The sequence below is a fragment of the Odocoileus virginianus genome, chromosome 8 (genome assembly GCF_023699985.2).
Source record: "Odocoileus virginianus isolate 20LAN1187 ecotype Illinois chromosome 8, Ovbor_1.2, whole genome shotgun sequence".
NCBI lineage: Eukaryota > Metazoa > Chordata > Mammalia > Artiodactyla > Cervidae > Odocoileus > Odocoileus virginianus.
Genome location: NC_069681.1, coordinates 73,395,924 through 73,407,272, shown reverse-complemented (window position 1 = coordinate 73,407,272; position 11,349 = coordinate 73,395,924). Strand labels below are relative to the sequence as shown.

At 46.7% G+C, this 11,349-nt stretch overlaps 1 protein-coding gene across 4 annotated transcripts; it reads left to right on the top strand.

Moving 5' to 3' along the window:
* Positions 1 to 2,639: 2,639 nt before the first annotated feature.
* GPR12 (G protein-coupled receptor 12) lies at positions 2,640 to 6,188 on the top strand. Of its 4 annotated transcripts, none has more exons than XM_020902985.2 (2): positions 2,640 to 3,162; positions 3,858 to 6,188. In XM_020902985.2, exons 1-2 carry the CDS (start codon positions 2,742 to 2,744, stop codon positions 4,868 to 4,870), a joined length of 1,434 nt encoding a protein of 477 aa, XP_020758644.2. In that variant the 5' UTR covers positions 2,640 to 2,741; the 3' UTR covers positions 4,871 to 6,188. The 4 variants fall into 4 exon arrangements, with proteins under 4 accessions (XP_020758644.2, XP_070327812.1, XP_020758643.1 ...); XM_070471711.1 differs by having other exon boundaries at positions 3,070 to 3,305; XM_020902984.2 differs by having other exon boundaries at positions 3,070 to 3,305; positions 3,851 to 6,188.
* Positions 6,189 to 11,349: the final 5,161 nt, after the last annotated feature.

Sequence of the window (11,349 nt, the reverse complement as noted above, 5' to 3'; positions counted from 1 at the left end):
TGTATTTCATGTAAAGCACAATCCTTAAAAAGAAAAAAAAAAGAACTACCCTTTTGTTTGAGATATGCCCTTTTTTGAATGCCTAAAATTGTCTCTCTTTCCTTTTGAAATAATAATGAAAGAAGTTAGAAGTGTGCTTGCCTAAATGAACTTATGGAACAAAATAAAAGTCCCCAGGTCAGTCACTCCTTTTTGTTGCTTCAGCTGGTGGGGAAACTTACCAATCCATGAAATTCCAGTTTCTGGGTGTCACTGATTTTATGTAATCAATGTAAACTCGGTTGACTATAAAGCAATCAGAAACACAAGTCTTCAATAATCAAGGGTTAGGACAGGTCAAGACTACTGCCAAGCAAAGTAAGCATTGATTACCTGCCCGTATATGCCCGTGGGTTAGGCAGGCATCTTCCAGGGACAAAAACACAGAATCAGTCATCCTCCTTCACTGTTAGCAAGACCACTGCCAGAGCACTTCCAGCCACACATTGTCACATCCTGTGTACACAGCTTGCAGGATTTGGGGTGTAATTGAGCTTCTCCCATCTCTCTGACCTGCTGAAGGAGTCAAAGAGAGGCAAGATGCTTTACCTTCTACGCAATCTCTTGCCAAAATTATAGGGGAAAAAAATGACCAAGAAGATAAGGAACGAGAAGAAAATAAATGTCACACACTGAGGGTGTCTGCTGCAGCGTCCCGTAACGGGGGTGAGGCGAACTGAGAACATAGCCTTGTGCGTAACTGAAGCCCGGCCCAGAGTTGTGTGTGGCAATTTCTCTGGTCTGAGTGTGCCAGCCTGGGGCTGCCTGAGGCCACGTCCATGGCCGCATGGGAGATGCTGGTCTAGGAAAGGACAGTTCTATGCTGGCAGAGACGGGCTGACGAAGGGTTTCACCATTGAGCTGTATCCAAGCCCCACATGAGTTTTCTGTTTCTTCCTTTAACGCTTTCCAGGTCTCAAAACTGCATAAACCTGCACATCTCTGCCATCCATCTATTACCCTTTCTCTTCTCAATCTTTCATTCTTTTTTTTGTTAATTTATTAAAAAATTTTTTATCTTTTACTTTTTTTTGCTGCACCACATGGCATCCTGGGTCCTAGTTCCCCACCCCCCCCAGGGACTGAACCCACATCCGTTGCATTGGAAGCGTGGAGTCTTAACCACTGGACCGCCAGGGAAGTCCTTCAAGCCTCCATTCTTTTTTCTTATTTCTTAAACACATTAAAGAGGGCATGAAATCCCACGGCTGTGAGCCCTGTAGGTCAGGGCCTGACTCTGTTATTGATGAGAACAGTGGCTGGCTGGTGCTGTCACTCACACTCCCTAAACCGTTCTGCTGAAGCGAGGCTCCTAAAATGTTGGCAGGTGGTTTGAACTGTGTCATACTGAAACAGCTATCTGTATGTTTAAATGACTATCTTTCCTCGCCTTATTCTAAAAACGCTTTGATTTACCGCCTAACAGTTGAGAGGAAGATGCATATCCCTACATTACCACATTTGCTGCCTGGTATTACTTCTGCTTTTTATGTGTCCGTCACCACCAGACTGTACCTGCCTGTGAGCAGAGACCACAGCTTACTGGATTTGCATGACCAGCCCTCAGCGTGCTTCTCCATGAGGTACAAGCTATTCTTAAAATGCCATAGTACCTTGCTTCTTGGTCCGTGGGCCAGCAGCATCTGGATCACTGGGAAAGAGGACTGCTAATGCAGAATTTGGGCTCCACCCCAGAACCACTGGTTTGCAGTTGAGACCTGGGGTGCAGAGAGAGCTGGGGTGATCTTGCAGAGGCAGGGGCTGATTGACAGGAGAGGGGAGGAGGGGGAAGGAGGGGGAATCCTGGTGGGTGAGCCTGAAGGGCGGGAGTGAGGAATGACGGTGAGTTCAGAGGGGAGATAGGGTGGCAGGAGGAGGATGCATCTGCAGGAAGGAATTTAGTTCTAGGGTCCTATGCCCTGCAGGACCCCCTTTATTCACACAGAAACTACTCCCTCCACCTCAGGGTGGAGAAAGGTAGCTGGGAAAACCGTCACTGCTGATGGGGAATGACCAGAGTATCATACCTTTTCCTTCTCCCATCTTGAAAGAGAGACCATGTTTAAAATTAGGATGTCCCAGGTCCTCTGAATTTTGCATCCCGAGGAGACAGGATCATAAAAGCAGATAGCCATCAGGTTCTCAATCTTAGAAACTATTGAATGTGTTCAAATGAAAAGATAAACTAACATTGCCACTTCAGTGCATCAATGAATTGGGTTTTGGCCAGCATTTGCTTCTGTAAGAAGTCTGTAAATGATTTCCATTGGAAAACACAGCTCGGGGAACACTTAATAAGTGCAATTTGATGATGATAATGATGATTCACGTAGCAGCACCCTATATCCAGTGAAGCAAATATTCCCAGGGAATAGTGATTAAAAAAAAAAAAAAAAGCAAGCTAGGTCCAGGACGCATCTAAGGAAGGGGGGTCCCTTGGGGATCAGGACTGCAGTGTGGTCAACTGCAATTCCGAAAACAGCTGGCTGGATCAAAGACTCTGCTTCCCTAAACCTGCTCACCCCCGCCCCATCCCACCTGACCATCCTGAGTACCACCCTAGGCAGTTCTTTTGAGCGTGAAGGCAGCAGTTTAGGGAAAGGCGTGGAGAAGCGGGCCCTGGAGACCGGGACGCCCCAGGGGGACCTCGGGCAAGAAATGGGTCACGGGGCTCCGGGGCGGCGCTGTCCCGCCCCCGCGCCATGCGAGCCCGGGTGGGATGCGGGGCGGCGGCGGCCACCGTGACGCTGCAGTTCCTGGCGTCCGGCTCCTCTCGCTCGCACCCGGCGGTGGGGGGCTCTCCCCGCCCGCGCGCCCAGCGCAGCCCCGACCCGTGGGGCGCGCGCCGGCCTCCAGGGGCTCCGGCGGCGGCGCGCGCGGGGGCGGCGGCGCGCGCGGGCGGGGAGAGCGAGCGGCCGGGCGGGGAGAGCCGGGCGCGTGAGCCGAGCCCGCCGCTCACCTGCCGCCGCCGCTCACCTGGCGCGGAGCGCGCCCCCGCCCTCCCGGCCAGGCCCCGCGCGCGGCCGCCGCCCCTCGCCCCGCGGGTCCGGCGCCGACATGCGACCCGGGTAGCGCTTCGGGAGCAGCGGAGGAGCTCCCCACCCCCGGCCTGGGCGCGCCAAGGTGACCCCCGAGATGTACCCGCGCCCTGTGGGTCCCCTCGCGTCCCCTCGCGTCCGCCGCGGTGCCTGGGCATCCATCTGTCCGTCCGTGTCCACACTTCCATCGCGTGAACCCCCCTTTCGTGGCTCTGCGGCGACTGCCCGGTGCGCACGGGTCGGCGGGGCGGGGTGGGGGGGAGCGGCCGGGACCCCCTTTGTTCTGGCTGGGGTGTGAGTGTGCGCGCGCGCTGGGCGCCTGGCGGGTGGGAGTTTTGAACGTTCCAGCGAGGATGGCAGCCCAGCCCGGCTGGAGAGCTGTCGCCGCGGCTGGGTCCCCCCCCGCGGCAGCCCCGGTGCCAGGCGGCCGCTCGTTGGTGGCACGCGAGACACATTTTCACGTGTGTCCCCAGCACTTGAGCAAACAGACCGCTGCGGTCCCGCGTGTGCCTTCCCCGCTCGCGCGCCTGTGTGCAAGTCCCATCCCGGGTGTCACCCAGCGCCAAGACGGCATTTTTGTTGTTGTCGTGGGTTTTAAGCCACGGAGACTTTGGCTTTTGTCGTACTTCTTACGAGGTTGTGATTTGGAAAGCTTGTGGCATTTGGGGGCAGTGTCTGAGTAGGGCTGGTTCTCTGTTGGTGTGGTTTTTGCGTGATGTGGGATTGTCGCCCTGCCATATCTCAGCACTAAACAGCCTGTCTTTTCGTTGAAGAGGACAGGGGTTAAAATGAATGAAGACCCGAAGGTCAATGTAAGCGGGCTGCCTCGGGAGTTTGTAGATGCCGGTGCCTCCGGGAACATCTCCGCAGAGGTCTCCTCCCAGGTCCCTGTCCTGCAGCCGGAGCCGGACCTGGTGGTTAACCCCTGGGACATTGTCTTATGTACCTCGGGAACCCTCATCTCCTGCGAAAATGCCATCGTGGTCCTTATCATCTTCCACAACCCCAGCCTGCGGGCACCCATGTTTCTGCTGATAGGCAGCCTGGCGCTTGCAGACCTGCTGGCCGGCATCGGACTCATCGTCAATTTTGTCTTTGCCTACCTGCTTCAGTCAGAGGCCACCAAGCTGGTCACCATCGGACTTATCGTGGCCTCTTTCTCTGCCTCCGTCTGCAGCTTGCTGGCCATCACGGTTGACCGCTACCTCTCCTTGTATTACGCCCTGACCTACCACTCAGAGAGGACGGTCACGTTTACCTACGTCATGCTCTTCATGCTCTGGGGGACCTCCATCTGCCTGGGCCTGCTGCCGGTCCTGGGCTGGAACTGCCTGCGGGACGAGTCCACTTGCAGCGTGGTCAGGCCCCTCACCAAGAACAACGCCGCCATCCTGTCGGTCTCCTTCCTCTTCACCTTCGCACTCATGCTGCAGCTCTACATCCAGATCTGTAAGATTGTCATGCGACACGCCCATCAGATCGCCCTGCAGCACCACTTCCTGGCCACCTCGCACTACGTGACCACCCGGAAGGGGGTCTCCACCCTGGCCATCATCCTGGGGACCTTCGCTGCTTGCTGGATGCCTTTCACCCTCTACTCCTTGATCGCCGATTACACCTACCCCTCCATCTACACCTATGCCACCCTCCTGCCCGCCACCTACAACTCCATCATCAACCCCGTCATATATGCATTCAGAAACCAGGAGATCCAGAAGGCCCTCTGCCTCGTGTGCTGCGGCTGCGTCCCGCCTGGCCTGTCCCAGAGAGCGCGGTCACCCAGCGACGTGTAGCGGGCTCTCCACCTAGGAGGAGCCTGAGGGAATTTACCAAGCACTCCCACTGCCTGGCCAGACCGTTGAGATGCACTCCTTCCATCCTTTCTGCTGGAGTCTCTCTCGAGCCACAGGAGCACTTTGAAGCATTCACTTAGATGAGTTAAGTGCTTGAAGTGAAAATAATGTCACCAGTGTTTTCACCTTTTTAAAAGCAATTGAGTTCTTTGCTCAATGTTATTTTGTTTTGTTTGGGATGGGGTTTTTTTTTTTAAGTATTTTATTTGAAGGCGGGGCTTATGCTTTTTTGTTGTTTGGAGGATTGATATTGTCAGGGGAAAGGAAGGGGTGTAACATGGCCATGAAATTATGAAAGGTAAACTGGTCCCAGAGTTTTTACCTGGACTTTAAAATAAAACTGAATTATTGAGGAAATTGGAGAAAGTACTTTTTTCAGACCTTCTTTTTTAAAATGTCAAGGTAGATTTTTTTAATGCTGCATGATCTAACAGAATACAATCACTCTGAAGCCAATAGTCTATGTGATTATGTTATGGATTTTATTAACACGAACTGATTTTATTCGTGTGAACTCAGTTGTGAGTTACCAACACTGAAACCATAAACTCATTTTTATTCATTCTTTCTTTACTTTCAGCAGTTGCTGTTGACAAGAGTTATTTTGGCATTTCTATGACTGTTGTTAACTCTTTCTGCATGGCTGCCTGTGTCAGCTAGACCACTAGTTTCAAATGTTGCCATGTAAATCCAGAACCAGATGAATGAGTCACTCTTCAATACAGTTTTTCAATATGACCTTCTAAAATGAAATATGAAATGTGTTGTGATTTACGTACAAAGTAGGATTGATTAGGTATAACACAGTAGTTCCCTGAGCTACAGTGTGTGTTCAGGAAACAAAAGAAAAAAATCAGTATCATGTTCAAATTAGATTAAATTGATTTTAGTATACTCTGAAAAAAATGAATCGATGTGAAGCTATCACAAAATATAAAAAGCATCACTTTTCCTATCTAAGAATGTATTAATAGTTTTTCTTGGTTGAACCAAATAGAATGAAATACTGTAGACCAAGTATTTCTGATTCATACACTGTCTGTGGTGTCAGTGCATTTGAAACAGGTGGTCTTCTATTTTACCAGTTAAGCTTGTGAATAAATAACATACATATCTGATTGTGATGTATATCGGCTATATTCTGTATGTTTACAAGCAGAATGACCATGTGGCTGTTTATGAAAAGTTGAATTTGAATTCCTTTTCTTTTCACCAAAAAACAACTTAAATTCAATAAAAACTATATTGCCTGTTTTCAGAGAGCCAAGATTTAGTCCAGGAAATGACACAGAAAGAATCATTTTAAATATATCGTAAAACTGCTGTGTTTGACTGTCTTCTGTTAGCACAGAGGATACTTTGGACACAGAAAACCTTGCCTCCAGTTGCAGTGTGTTTATAGCTGTGGCTGAACAACCTGTGGGAGAATTTCTGGACAGCCCCATCCATGTAGCCCATTCAGACAGTGGATCCCTGGGAATCATTTGTAGTAAATTAACCTCTTTGGTGTGTCCCAAACCTTATATTCACAGTGGTCTGAGGCCCTTCTGGCAGCCTGCAGGGCTGATACCATCTCTCCAGGACCCCTTCTAATGCAGCCCAGGTGTGGATCAATCCTGCCTGAGTCGATGTAGAGGAGAGGGGTGGAGACACTGCAGAAATGGGAAAGGATTTTCAATACACATCACTGGATGACCCATCTTAGCCTTTAAAAATTCTTCAACACATGACAGAGTTGGCAGGTTGAATGTGATTAGTCTGATTTTCGTCACTTGAAAGTTAATCACATCTCCATGGGAGAAGTGACTGAGGTAAGTTGGTTTCAAGGTGGGCTGGGAAATATCCATAAAGAGGTTTGAAAACAAAAAATGATGTTTTTGTAGAAATAGTGTTTGCCATTTTCGTATCTCTAAGAGTAATTGTAATGATCATAATAAGTACTGTTTTTCACCACATTAAAATGTGCCGGCCTCATGCTGGGTGCTTTACCTGCTCTGCTCTCTTCACAAAAACACACATTTACAGTTAAGAAAATAGAGGCTCAGAGAGGCGAAGAAATTTGTCCAAGGCCACAGAGCTTCAAGGGTAAAGCTGGGATCTGAACCCAGGTTTTCCAGAGTCCATGCCTGTCTCCCTTCTGCACGGGGCTGCCCTGATGCTGCCCTGAATACGAGGGAAATGATTTACAACATGTGTTATTGTTTAGTTGCTCAGTTGTGTCTAACTCTTTGCAACCCCATGGACTGTAGCCTGCCAGGCTGCTCTGTCCACGGGGATTCTCCAGGCAAGAACACTGGAGTGGGTTGTCATGCCCTTCTTCAGGTGATCTTCCTGACCCAGGGATCGAACCTGGGTCTCCTGCATTGCAGCTGGATTCTGTACCGTCTGAACCACCAGGGAAGCCACCTATGTTACTGTCACTGAAGTTTTAGTTCTATAGGTAAGACGTAAAGCTTCCCCTTTAAAATTACATGGGATGGACTATCAATGTAGTCCTGCCTAGGTGAAAGAGGCCTGTTTTTCTTTAGGTCTCTTCTTCCCAGAGCTTTTTTCCCATTTAGGGCCCCGTTAGGGCCAAGGCCCCCGCCCCCAGTCCCACCCCTTGCCCGAGGCACAGTGCAAAGTTTTAATGCAAAGAGATGAGGGTACTCTTATTATTCAAAGATTTCCTCTTCATTTACTATTTAAATCCTCCTATTATACCCTTACATCAGTATGTAATCGTCTTCTAAATACTAGTTAAGTGGCTGCTTTTGCCTCCTGTTTTTTAAATACCTGATTTCAGCTGAGATTTTTTTTTTTTCAATCAACTAACATGTTCTTACAGTTTATTTTCAGTTGTGAAGATTTCTGGATGTTTATGTGGGGGGTCCGTCTTCCCTCCTGGTACCTGGAGGCAGGGGGTGGGGTGATGGGGAGAGCACCTTTTCCAGAAACCTAAATGGAACAGCCGCATTCACGAAGGGAAAATTCCTCTGCTGACTTAGCAGGCAGGATTGATCTTGGAGTCCTGCAAAATTTAAAGCAGGATTTAAACATGTTTAAAAGAGAAAATGTCCCTCACAGCTCAGTTGGTAAAGAATCTGTCTGCAATGCGGGAAACCCTTGTTCAATCCCTGGGTTGGGAAGATCTGCTGGAGGAGGGGTGGGCTACCCACTCCAGTATTCTTAGGCTTCCCCTGTAGCACAGTGGGTAAAGAATCTGCCTGCAATATGGGCCGACCTGGTTTCAGTCCCTGAGTTGGGAAGATCCCCTGGAGAAGAGAAAGGCTACCCACTCCAGTATTCTGGCCTGGAGAATTCTGCAGAGTTGGGCATAACTTTCACTTTCAGTGCCAATAAAAGTATTTTGGAGCCTTAGTAAACTTTGTGTTTTTAGAGAATTGCTCTATTAATTATTAAAATAGTGATTGATTTTATTTCTTGATACCATATAGATCATTTATTAGGACAACTTACCATTTCAAATTAAAAATACATATTAAGTGGCTATGATGGTATTGTATTGAACATTTATGTTTCCACTTTGATCAAAACCCAGTGTAATAAAGGAACAGATGGCCTTCTTGTCCCTTTTGAAGAATGGGATGATTATCAGATGGTTTTGCTGTCTGATTGGAATCTTAAAATCTGATTAGAACTTTTAGAATCATCAAATTTAGTTTATATACATCAAGAAAGTAAAAACATAGTTTGAATTAGCAGACAGATACACTGTCCTCTGGCAGACAATGCAGAGAAAATCCTGATAATTTTGACTAGGGTGGTGCTAGTGGTAAAGAAGCCGCCTGCCAAGGCAGGGGACATAAAAGACGTGGATTCAATCCCTGAGTAAGGGAGATGCCTTGGAGGAGGGCATGGCAACCCACTCCAGTATTCTTGCCTGGAGAACCCCATGGACAGAGGAGCCTGGAGGGCTATGACCCATAGGGTCACAAAGAGTTGGACACTACTGAAGCGACTTAGCACGCTTGCAATTTTGACTAGGGATCTCCGAAATTTAAATGTTTGAAAGACACACAAATTACCTGAGACTTGTTAAAATGCAACTTCTCCTTCAATAGGTCTGGGTCATCACCCAATTTCCAGCAAGTTCCCAGGTGATACTGATGGTGATGCTGACGGTCTGCAGTCAATGCTTTGGGTCACAAGGATAACTGTCCCATCTCTAGCATCCTTTCAGAAAGTCTATAAACTTCTGATAAGAATGAATGCTTTGAAATATAAATAATATATATAATTTATATAAATGTATATAATAAAATGTAAATATATTAAATATAAATACATAATATATTTTAAATAATATTGTCAGAAGTTAATAATTAAGTAGTCTGTGTTTAATGCATATGAACTTTGAACTTTTTCTAGAATTTCTCAGTTCCTAGTAAAGATCTATAAGTATTTTTTCCATGCTAATATTCTCACTTTTTAAAATTCAGATTATCATTACCTTAAGGTGATTCTTTCATAATCCTTATATAACAATGCAATGTGTGTGTATACATATATGTGTGTACACATATATACACACACACACACACACACACACATATATATATGATTATACACAGCAGCAACCAAGGTTTTCACTGCCATTTATTCAAGGACAGCTTTCCCCATGATGCATGTGATTTGTGTTTAGGGGACTATGGGTGCTTGCATGATTTCATTTGGAAATAACTGAGATGAATACTTTTGTTCTCTGGGTTCTAAAACTCAACCAAACTCATCCTAAGGTGTCCCTTTTCTAGCCAAGATAAATCAGAGAAATTGAAAAATATCTCACCGTGATTTTTGACATTTATCTGTGATCTTTTGTATCAAAAATGCTATTAATAATAGTGACGATGGTCCCTATATCCACTGTGGTACATTTCTGTCCAAGGAGGTAAGAACATTTTTTTTTTTAATCCAACAGAAGTATGTTAAAGTACAAAGTTGAAGTGGAATTTAATATATAACTTAAATATCTCCATTGTATTAAATATTTACAGAAGAAACCTAAGAATTTTTTACTCATTAAAGTTCAAATAACAGCATCAAAGCACCAGTGAACAAACTTTCCACTGAAAGTAAATTTGGAGCAGAAATGAAAACACTAGGCACAGAGTCCCTGGTAATTGACTGTCTGAACAGACAACTACAAGGAGTGTATTTTAAAAGGAAAAAGACATCTTAACAGCATCTTCTGAAAGGTAACAGAAGTCAAGGTTACTGACTTGGGAAACTGAAGGGAAAAAACCTAAGGGAAAATTGCTTTGTTCCAACTACAGCCTTACTCCTTCCAGAATCCTTTTGAAATAGGAACAAATTTATTCTTGGGTACTATAGAGTCTAACAGCTGGAAGGAAATTTACAGAGTGGGATTTTCTATATATTTTCTATATATATTTTCTAAACCATCTAAGTCAAGGTAGCTTTGGAAACTGAAGTCCCACACTTTTCCCTCAAAGCTTGGTGTGTTTTAGTATTCCTAATCATAGGCTGCCTTATGACGCTGTAATTCTGTTTACCATGGCCCAGCCCTGGAGACGCAGAGAACGCCTTCGTCACAGTCAACATTTTTATATTGAAAATATTGATTAAACAGTATTCTCTTCTTCAAATGATGTTATCCCAAAGAATTAAATCATTTTTCCTGGTTGATTTTATTTTATACCCTTTTGATCATTTTCCCGATCCTTTCCCCCACATCATCTACCATTTCTCTGCAGCCTCTTCGAGTCATCAAAACTGGGCTCCAGTGTCCCACTAAATGTGGAACTTCCTGGGGCAGAGTGATTAATTACCCTCTGTGTCTGCTGGCTGTGCAGCTGTGGGCTTTCAAGCAGAGACCCCAACCAGCAGCCTCAGCATCTCCTGGAAACTTGTTGAAAATGCAATCTCAGGCCTCACCCCAGACCTGTTGACTCAGACACTTGGGCCATGAGACCCTGCAGTCGGACCTTTAACGAGCCCACCGCCCCCGCCCCCACCTGATGCAGGTGACTAGAGTTAACTGAAAACTCTAGTCTTGCAGTCTGGGTGCTACTCTAGGAACCCAGGGGCCTCCCTCCCTCCGGATGTCCTCCCCCACCCACCCCTCCCCCTGCAGCCCCCAGCAAACAGCCTTGTAAACAGGCATCATGCATGCTTGGTGCATGCATGACAAGTTGCTCCAGTCACGTCCGACTCTGTGATCCCATGGACTGTAGCCTGCCAGGCTCCTCTGTCCATGGGATTCTCTAGGCACGAATACTGGAGTGGGTTGCCATTTCCTTCTCCAGGGGGGTCTTCCCAACCCAGGGATTGAACCCCGGGTCTCCTGCTTTGCAGGTGGATTCTTTATCAGTGAAACACCTGGGAAGATCAAAGGAACTATACTCCTTTGGTTAAGTTTAAAAAAAAAAAGAACAGAAACTGTCACTCCCCATTAG

Bases quoted from the DNA above. Each gene is read 5' to 3' on its own strand.
- GPR12 (XM_020902985.2), top strand. From the start codon at position 2,742: ATGCGAGCCCGGGTGGGATGCGGGGCGGCGGCGGCCACCGTGACGCTG. The intron at 3,163-3,857 runs GTGACCCCCGAG...TGAAGAGGACAG, and splicing joins CCCGGCCTGGGCGCGCCAAG to GGGTTAAAATGAATGAAGAC.